The sequence below is a fragment of the Ochotona princeps genome, chromosome 12, assembly GCF_030435755.1.
Source record: "Ochotona princeps isolate mOchPri1 chromosome 12, mOchPri1.hap1, whole genome shotgun sequence".
Lineage (NCBI taxonomy): Eukaryota > Metazoa > Chordata > Mammalia > Lagomorpha > Ochotonidae > Ochotona > Ochotona princeps.
In genome coordinates this window covers 46,890,746-46,901,045 of record NC_080843.1, presented here as the reverse complement: position 1 = coordinate 46,901,045, position 10,300 = coordinate 46,890,746, and the positions used below count along the sequence as shown (strand labels likewise).

Sequence of the window (10,300 nt, the reverse complement as noted above, 5' to 3'; positions counted from 1 at the left end):
GTCCAAGATGGAGAGATCCCATCTGGGGAGCGACTTCTTGCTGCATCAGTCTGTGGTGGGGAGCATCCCAGGAACACAGAGTTCACGTGTGTAAGTGATTACAAAAGAGCTGACCTCATCCTTAAGGAAGCCAGTCCCTTGCTAACAAGCCTCTTCCTGTAGTAGGGAAGCCACTCCTGCCATGTGATGTGACCTAATCACCTCTTCAAGAGCCCAGTTCTCAACCTTGTGCGTTTGGGAATTCAGATTCCGGTATGTGCAATTCGAGCATGTGTCTTTGGGAAACAAATTAAACCAAAGCAGTGGGGAAGAAAGAGAGTGTTCAACGAAGAGTCAGGCAGCTGCTCCTAAACCAATGAACTACAGCCAGGTGGGCCATGCCATCCATGAGCACAAAAATCCCTGGGTGCATGAGGCAGGGACAACTCCTAGAAGCACGAAGGGGTAGGGAGCTATTGCGTAGGAGTCCACTCTAAATCTCTTCCTTGCACGGCAAGGCAGCAATTTCTGAGCTGACACAGATTGAGGGCAATTCTCCTGGCACCTCTTTAGCCCATACAACAGGGGCAAGCACAACAAGACACTAGGGCAACAGCGGAGAACCAGACAAGGAACAGACGGTTCAGACAGATTACCTGACCCACAGTAGTTGCTCCATAAACACTGGCTTGAGGGTGAAAGTAGGGAGGCAAGACAGGCTTGGAGAACCCTGTTTTACACTTGCCCATGCTCAAGGAATACTAGTTCCTAAGATAACTTGTGTGCTATCATGCCTGTCTGAGATCCAGCCTGGCAGGGACATTGGTTAGCTGACTTCCTGTGCAAAATTAGGGGTCACGGCTGCCAGATTTGCCTCATCCAGAAAAAATTGGGCAGCTCCTCAGTGCAACTGTTGTCTGGGACGTGCACGGTCTCTGGGGCAGCCCCTCGCTGGGGCCCATTCCATGTGGCTCTACAGCGTGTGTCCCTCGCAACATCCTGCCAGACTCGCCGCTGTGTTGCCACCCCTCCCATTTTCCTTACACACTCACTAGGGGTTCCAGCCAGCTGATGGTGGACAGTGTCTGTGAAGCACTGGATCTCTGCAATGTGCAGAGGGACAGCTAAAATGCTGGGGCATGGCACGGGAGCTCATCTAAGATCACACTATAACAGCTTGCCGGCGCTTTCAACCTTGCCAGTAGAGGTCTGAAATACTGACACTGGTTCCTGTGGAGCCTATGCAGGCTAACGGTCTGATGCTTGTATGTGACACGTGCTGTGGAGAAGGCTGAAATCATTCTATAGGTGTCCAGATAAGTGAGGTGTGAAGCACTGCCTCCCTCTCTAGGTGTCAGCTTCCTATGGGTGAGGCCAGAAAGCAGGGAGGGCCAGATGCTGTGGTTGCCACAGGGGCTGAGCAATGCTAAGGCTCCTCAGAGATGCTGCTGCAGCCATGACCTTGGGCAGGTGGAGGTCCTGAGCCTGTACCCCTACTCCACCCACCACAGCAAGACTGCTTTTGTTGTATGCTCTGTAGTTTCAGCTAAGTTGCAGTTTAGGACAAAACAGGAAATTTCCTGAAGTTTGTGGTATATGTTCATTTAATTTCCCCTTATTACGGCTGTGGGGATGGAAGGTCTTCAAAAAGTTCACCACACATGCATATTATGCAAAAAAGTATTCATGGATTTCAAAAGTTTTTGTGGCACCAAAATAAATTTTCATTACAATTCGTTTTTTCTCGTACTTTTTCAAATGCTCTGGTAATATGCCCTAATATCCCCATGCCTGCAAAACAAGCACACACACACACACACACACACACACACACACACACAGTTTTCCTCTAGGCATACATACTTATAATAAAATTTAATTTAAAAATTAGGCACAGAAAGCAATAAACAGCAACAATACTAAAATAGAACAAAGACAACATACCTTAACAATACGTGAATGCGATCTCTGTTAAACATGTTAAGACAAACGTTAGTATTTTACAGATTTCACTTGATTACGCATAGCTGAAGCCTTAGGAATTGACACCACAGATAAGGGGTGGACTAATGTGCATCTGAGTGTGTTTGTGTATTCTTCTGACAACTACATATAAAGTTGTATTTGCTCTCAAGATCTTGCACACACATACACCCAACATGCATTTATTGTATCCATATATACAAGTATTCACACTAGATGACCTCGACTGTGTTTTAGCAGGGACATCCTACGCTCTCTGTGCATGTGCAATCTAATCAACATTTGCATCACATGGGTAAATCAATCAGAAAATGGCTTGTACAAATTCCAAGTTTTAATGGCTGTTAAATAAGATATTTGCACTCTACACATTCTGTCCATTTGTAGTACTTTCAGCCAGCCATGCACATTTTATTGCACATATAAACAGTGTACAAGGGTCTTGAAGATGTCTTAGCAGTACAAGAAGTGCATTTTAAAGAAAAAAAGCTCTTTTACAAAATACTGAAGCCATTTGTATTATACAGCCAACTTCAAAAAATAATGAAAATCAGTATGCAAAGAAATGTTTTAACTTTGAAAAAATTCTCAAAACAATGATTACACAGCTTTGTAAGTTGCCATATATACATGTAAAAAAAATATTTCAGGACCCTGCATTCTGAATGCCCATGAAGGTTCAGCAGTCTCAATTCTAATGGAATCAATCTTTGAGTGTTGCCTCAATGCTTTGTTCAAAAATGTCTTTCCTCTTTACATTGTTATGCTATTGACAAAACAGATATTTGTGAAGTATAGAATATTAAAATACAATTTCAGTTAAAGTGCACAGTACGTCTGATAAGAAATCACTGCTAGCTGCCAATCCAAAGTCCCATCTGCAGAATACCCCCTCCCGCCAGCCCTAATCCGAGCAGGGGAGCAACCTCCGGACTGGTTCCTGCTGGTGTGGGGTGAGTGCACACTGCCCTCTTCCTGGGATCTTTTCTTTCACATTCACCTTTACAATGGTAATAGAAACAGTGGCTGCTGCTGCCTCAAAACTTCCAACGGCTTTTCCCAGAGATGGAAGTGCAGTGAACACTCACAGGACTTTGAAAGATCAACTACTGGGCTAGTTGTAGCTGCAACATGAGTGTGCGTGCCTGGAAGCGCATGGCACCAGGGGTTGTGTGACATGAAGTCGCCTGGGACTCATAGATCAACACGGACAGGTTCCTTTGCTTTGCTGGTTCTTCCCTTAGTCCTGTTCTGTTTGCATTTGCTCCTCCTTGGCCGCCCTGTCTCACAAACTCCACTTGCTTGACCTTCTCATTAGCCTGCTGTGGCCATGGCTGTGCCTGCAGCTGCCTTCACTGACTCCCACATCATTTGCCTGAGTTTCACATTAAAGATCATGAATCTTGCAATAGATGACACGCTACTTTGAAAATCACCATCTAGACTACATCAACACGAACGTGTCTGTTTCTGAGTCCTTTCCCCTTTTAAAACTGGCAGTTGTAAGAAGTGCTGGTTTCCTGGCCTAGTTCCTATGTGCCTTAAGAAGTTTTTGTTCACTCTGTCAAAGTTTCCTTTGAAAAACTTTTTGGTTAAACAATAAACTTTGTATTAGCTCTACTCTCCTGTTCCATTCCCTTTTTATCAACCTTTGGTGCTAGACTTTCTAATTACCCATGCTACAGTGCAAAATGACACTTCAAGACACATGGTGCTAACACTTACGCTTTGTGTTAAAATGTGAATGTTTTGTGCATAGCAAAAGAAGTCTGAATCCAAGAAAATAACTGTTCACATTTTTATCTTCAAGTTTAATACATATTTTTCCCATCACAGCTATTTACAAATAACTTTGGGGTGCTCTCTTGATTTCAGTTTATTGTATTGGGGGACAAAGGGCTGCTGGAATGTAGGAAACTGGATGGAATGCAGAAGTATAAATAAGAACAATGTTCCACAAACTTAAGTGTAAGCAATGCCTCCCCAGAGAACAGTTCTTTGTCACACAAGCACCTGATGTTGGCTTAATTTTTTTTTCTGAATAATATATACTAGAAAACATGATTACTGAGACCTAAAACTACCACATACCAAAGAGGATAGAAAATAACTCAATATTTATAATATTAAAATAAAGTGTTTAACCACAAAAAAGCAGTAATAAAATAGTTTCCTAATTTACAATTTGCATCCAAAGGATGAATAACGACTCACTAATAAATAATATTTATATAAATATTTTGTATGTCGAAAATAGGGTTTTTTTTTTAAAGGCAATGGTCTCAAGAAACTTCTTGAAAAATTTGGTGGTGAAAAACCTGATTGTGACCCCCTCCCCCATGAAATACTCATGAGTCTGGTTGGAACAAAACAAGCGCATCTTGTTGCTTGGCGGCTGTGCTTGGTGTTCTGGTAACGGCAGTTGGTGAGCGTGGAAGGGATGAGAGGGCATAAAGGCTTTGATGTGGTGCTCAGCTCTTCCCCAGCTCTCTGCTTTCAAGGCAAAAATACCTGTCAAGTCTGAGCGTCCGAGGTCAGCTCTGAAAAGCAGAAAGCCCTGCCTCAGTCTGCAAACCTCTCAATGCAACAGAGTTGGGAAGTGACAGGCAGTGATGGGGAACAAGGGTAGACTAGGTGCCAAGAAGAGGGTTCAGGATCCCTGATGGAGTACAGTCTGAGTGACCCCAAAGGACAGAGAGGGGTTGCCTTCACGTGAACAGAGCCTTCGTGACACTGACATCTAGCAATGCTTGGACGGTAATGCCCACTTTGACCAGGCCTTTCTCTTCAAGGATGTGATGGGGTAGACATAATTTTTCCTACAAGGAAGAACAACAAAACATTAATTTGCCACTGATCAGACTCTGATCGTCAAGCTCTGCAACATCAACGCTGGGGGTTCAGTCTGAACACTGGCCACGAAGCTACCTGGCTATGCTCCTTGCCTGCTTCCACATCATTACAGACTTGCCGTGTTGACAGAGAACAATGATGATTTTCTACATGTGAGACATGTACAAGGAAATTTGCAAAGCCATCTGAACATTTCAGAAAGCTGAACATGAGAAAACTGAGCCACACAGAGTCTGTGCAAAGGATATATGAATACAATAGCAGAATTGTAGAGCATCGCACCCTTTTTAAAGGTTTTCAAAAACTCATTCAAGCAGATCACATGTTGTTAGGCTACCACAGACCTTGAATTAATTTGCCTCATTTCCTGTGATCTCTGGAAGACAGGTATGCTGTAAACCAGTTTTCATGGTTTGCATGTAGCCTTATGGATAACTAATTTTAACCACAGCCATTGATTGCCTCTTTCTTCAGGCTTTTTCATAAAATTGTCCAACACATTAAGTGGCCCGCTTTCTCATGTTACACTTCAGCTCTTAGGGTATATCTTGCACATACTATTCAAGGAAAATAATGAACAGAACCTCATATGTTCTTATGTACTGATCCTCACATGTTCCACAAAACATGTGAGATACAGAATAATACGATAACATACTGCTTGATCTTTGGCACTGGGCCCTGGTCTAACAACACACATGGGAATCTTTTTCCAGGGTGTCCCTGCAATGTAATCACTAATATCTCCACTAATCTACCTGGTAACCAAGTAGCCCAATGGCTACTATGTCATTCTTTTTATTGCAAAGTCAGATATACAGAGAAGACAGAGAGGAAGATTTTCCATCCGATGATTCACTTCCCAAGAGACTGCAACAGCCAGAGCTGCGCTGATACAAAGCCAGGTGCCAGGAACATCTTCCAGGTCTCCCACAGGGGTGCAAGGTCCCAAGGCTTTGGGCCATCCTCGACTGCTTTCCCAGGCCACAAGCAGGGAGCTGGATGGGAAGTGGAGCTGCCGGGATTAGAACCGGCGCCCATATGGGATCCCGGGGCTTTCAAGGCGAGGACTTTAGCCGCTAGGCCACGCCGCCGGGCCCGATTCTAAGTGTTCTTACAAAAGGCACACAAATTGAGTATGCGAAGAAAGAAATATGTTAATTAGCTTGATTGAAACATTCAGCACCATTGTGCACAGCATAAATTTATACTATTTTGGTTTGTCAGTAAAAAAAAAAATGAGATAGCAGCTAAAGTCCTCACCTTGAATGAGCCGAGATCCCATATAGGCACCGGTTCCAATCCTAGGTGGCCCCACTTCCCACCCAGCTCCCTGCTTGTGGCCTGGGAAAACAGTTGAGGACGGCCCAAAGCTTTGGAACCCTGCACCCACGTGGGAGACCCGGAAGAGGTTCCTGGTCCCGGCATCGGATTGGCGCGCACCGGCCCGTTGCGGCTCACTTGGGGAGTGAAACATTGGATGGAAGATCTTCCTCTCTGTCTCTCCTCCTCTCTGTATATCCGGCTTTCCAATAATAATGAAAAAATCTTAAAAAAAAAAAAAGAGCACTTAGAATCCTTAGAATCCACTCTTATCACGTCTCAAGTGTACATTAACTACAGTCACTGTAAACATCTTGAACACACTCCTCCTGTCAAGTTGAGTATTTCTGATTTAACCATGAACCAAATCTCCCCATTATCCAACCCACCTCACCTTCTACCTAGCCCTAGTGATCTATTCTCTACTTCCGTGACTTCAACGTTCTGAGATTTCCACATAGGAGGGAGTTCACAGGAGGAAGTGTTTGTCTTTTGGCACTCAGCTTATGTCACTAAGCATAATGTCCTCTGGGTACACTGATGCTCCAAGTGACGGAATTTCCTTTCTCCTACAGCTGTACTTATGAACAGTGCTGGTTTCAAGGCAAATCCAGTTGGAATGTGCATTCGGATCCTGCAGCAGAGTTGGTGCTCAGCATGGGGGGTGGGGGGTGGGACAGGGCTGGTCAGGGTACTCTGCACTCGGCTGCTCTCTCCCCTTGACTGTTGCTAGTGGCACTAGGTCTCCCTGCTGTTTCGGTGAAGGACTTACCATAAATCACCACTAACATAGGCAGTTGTGTTTATAAGCAATTTCAAGGACATGGTGTAATCTTTGCAGAAACTTCGCCTCTAAGCATTGGTGGGTTCTCCACTCTCAGCATCCTCCTGTCCTCCCTTCTTCCCTAACTTGTGGTAAGTTTACAGCATGTTAGACTTGCAGCCCAGGTGTTGGGAAACAGAAGACAGCTGATTTTTCAAAATACAGTTATAACTGATTTCACATTGCTGCTGCATACTGAAATGGGGTTATTTTGTCAATGGCAGCAAGAATGACACTACTGGTCAATTCAGGAATCAGATTAACGTGAGAGAGGAGGGGCTTCTATCATTTCCCAAGGGAAAGATCAAAACAAATGACTATCTGAAAATGTCAAGCTTTGGGCCCAGCTAAAGTCCTTGCCTTGCACACTCTAGCAGCCCATATGGGTGCCAGTTCATGTCCTGGAGGCCCCGCTTCCCATTTAGCTCCCTGCTTGCAGACTAGGAAAGCAGTTGAAGACAGCCCAAAGCCTTGGGATCCTGCACCCATGTGCATGAAGCTCCTGGCTCCTGGCTTTGAATCGGCACAGCACTGGTCGTTGTGGCCACTTGGGGAGTGAATCAGCAGATGGAAGATTTTCCTTTCTCCTCTCTGTATATCTGACTTTACAATAAAAATAAATAAATCATTCAAAAAAATGTCAATCTTCAAAATTTCTCAAATTAAAAGGTAAATTGTGAAACGTATTTAAACGGTTTTATATGATACATAAGCTCAATAAATCACTAACAAAATACTAAAAGATGGTTGGAACATTGGGGAAACAAACAAAAGAGCAACATAACGACAACAACAACGACAACAAGGGACAGAAACCATAAAGGTGATGGGTTAGTCCCAGGCAGTAGGATAAGATGCTTTGTTTCTTAACCTTGGTGCTTATTCATCGTTAGTCTCAAACATGTCTGAATTCCAGTAGAGACATTTCCACAGAGCCTAATCCCTGTGCACAGCAAGGTTTTTTGATGGGGCATGGTGTCCCAGCTGGAGTTCTGATCAGACAACTGCAATGCAGCATGTTTCCTCCAATTAGCAACTGGCCTTGTCCCATCAGTGAGTGCTGATGACAGTGGTCTACAGAGTTCCCAGGCAGCGGTCAAGGGGAGGGAGGATTTGCAGCAACACAGAGACTAAAGGTGACAGTATTGAGGCCTCAGCCTCCTACTGAGAGGGCATATGGATATTTCCCAGGCTTAGTTAGGTCAAGGTCATCCAGGTCTATTATTTTTCCAACCAGCAGGTCTCTGCACTCCTCAGCTAGGTGCAGGGTCCAAATGCTCCCTTCTATGTCTACAGCCAGTAACCAGGCGTAGGGAGTAGAGACAGGGCTACATCCGAATAAACATACCTACCCCAAGGAGCATGATAGCTTGGTGTTGCCTTCCTTCAGCACGCTTGGGACATTCACAATAGCCTGAAGCTGAATAAGATCATCTAACACAATATCAAAGTGCTGAACAGCTCATGTAATTAACTGAATATGATCGTGGAATTGAAAAAAACAGAATGCTTGAATGGGCATGCTTTGGAGCACTATCAAGTTGGAAGAATTGTGAAGTTGAGCCATCATAAACTGGGAAACACCTGAAGTCAAAGAAATACAGAAAGATCTTCTATCTTTTCTGACTTTCCCTTTTCATTCAGAGTCACACACAAAACAAACAAACAAAAAAAAGATGCTCTCAGTTTACTTGGAAGGATGACTAGCATTGGGAAACAGCAGTTCTGGTTATTTTATCACAGGACTAGGATGAAGACTCATGGAAGTGTAAATCAAGTTGCTCCTTAAAAGGATGACAAAGGGGGACTTGCCAGATGAGGGAAGAATATCAAGGAGCAACCAGAAGACCATTTCTCAAACCAATGTCACTGTCTCATCTCTCTGGGAGAAGCAGCTCTGCAGTGAGCTCAGACATTGGGCTGGGGAAGAAACCACTGCAGATTTACAGGTGGATGAGGGGCAGCAGGACAGAAATGCCTTCTAACAATCAGGTAGGTGATTTAGGTACACAGCAGACCTAAAGCACAGATTACTGTGCATTAGCCCTGTCATGGGATCCTAGAGATTTTTTTGTTTTGTTAAGAATGCAATATTGTACACTCACGTGCTGTTTTTGCTACATTTCTTCCTAAAGCAGAGTGGGTTCATCAAGTAGCATCCTGCATAAACATAATGCTTCTGACCCCCCTATGGAAGAACACACGGATTGTGCTACTTCTCTGATGGTGGCAGAGACTACTGGCATCTACTCCCCTTCTGAGCCACAGCAAGCAAGGCTGGAAAAGGCAGGTAAGCAACAGAAAACTACACTCAATGCTAACTTTGAAAGAATTCTCAGGTGCCTGCACTATGCCTGGTCCCAATGTTACAATTTTGCATCAGTTATGTTTCTTTATGACAGCCCTGTAAAGGTCACATACATATCTCCATTCTGCAGACAGGAAAACCGAGTTCAAGTAACTTTGCTGATGTTATACTGCTGGGAAATGTTCCACCTGTGTCTGATCTTGGAGTTGGAGCTCTTTCTAGGATATCATGCTGACTCCATGAAGTCCTTAAATCAACAGAGAAGGTGCTAATCCTGATCCAGGGAAGCTTCCATGGGCCCTTGGACTCTCAATGTTTAGGGCACCAGAGAACCTCAACTCAGTGATGGGGACACTAGCTTCGCCATTCAGTTTGCTGTAGTGAGGGACAGCACAAAATGCCTCACAGGAGGTGACAGACTTGCTGCCACTTCCTGCCTCTCCTGTCCTGAACCTGTAAGTTTCTTCTGCTTGCCAAGAGTCACACACCTACTTCCAGGCCAGCCAGCCACTGAACTCAAAAGAAGTCACTTATATTTCAGTTTGTTTCTTCAGACTTGAGTCATAAAACTGTTTGTTTTAATTTCAAAACTCTAGCCCCACCACTGAGTGTCTTTGGTTTCTTCCAATGCAAAATAGAGACAGTGTCAACCTCTTGCCACAGAGCCAGCTTCTTGTCATTCTTTTGATGCTCTACTTTGCAGCCATCTACCGTCTACTCTTTCCATAAGACACCTTCATGCACTGTCTTCTGCCCACCACAGACCGTGCCTTTACTCATCTCACTTGGCTTTGCAATAGCTCTTCTGAGTCTTACTGGAAATATCACCATTCGAGGAAGCCTACATGCCATGTATTTCATAGCATCCTCTTTCCTTACCTAGGGATTCACTAGATTGTGACTCTGGAAACCACAGGCTGCTGATCCAATTTGCTGCCTGATTTTGAAAACAAAGGTTCACAGGATATGGTTCAAGGTCATCCATCATGTATTGTCTATGAACAAAGGCAGGGACACATGGTGAAGCAGAG

At 44.2% G+C, this 10,300-nt stretch overlaps 1 protein-coding gene across 1 annotated transcript in view; it reads right to left on the bottom strand.

Moving 5' to 3' along the window:
• Positions 1-1,943: 1,943 nt before the first annotated feature.
• Positions 1,944-10,300, bottom strand: part of LRCH1 (leucine rich repeats and calponin homology domain containing 1) — a 205,813-nt gene continuing 197,456 nt past the window's right edge. Inside the window, exon 20 of the mRNA XM_058670760.1 lies at positions 1,944-4,781. Coding sequence (XP_058526743.1) covers positions 4,671-4,781 — 111 coding nt within the window. The 3' untranslated portion in view covers positions 1,944-4,670. The remainder of the gene's footprint in view (positions 4,782-10,300) is intronic.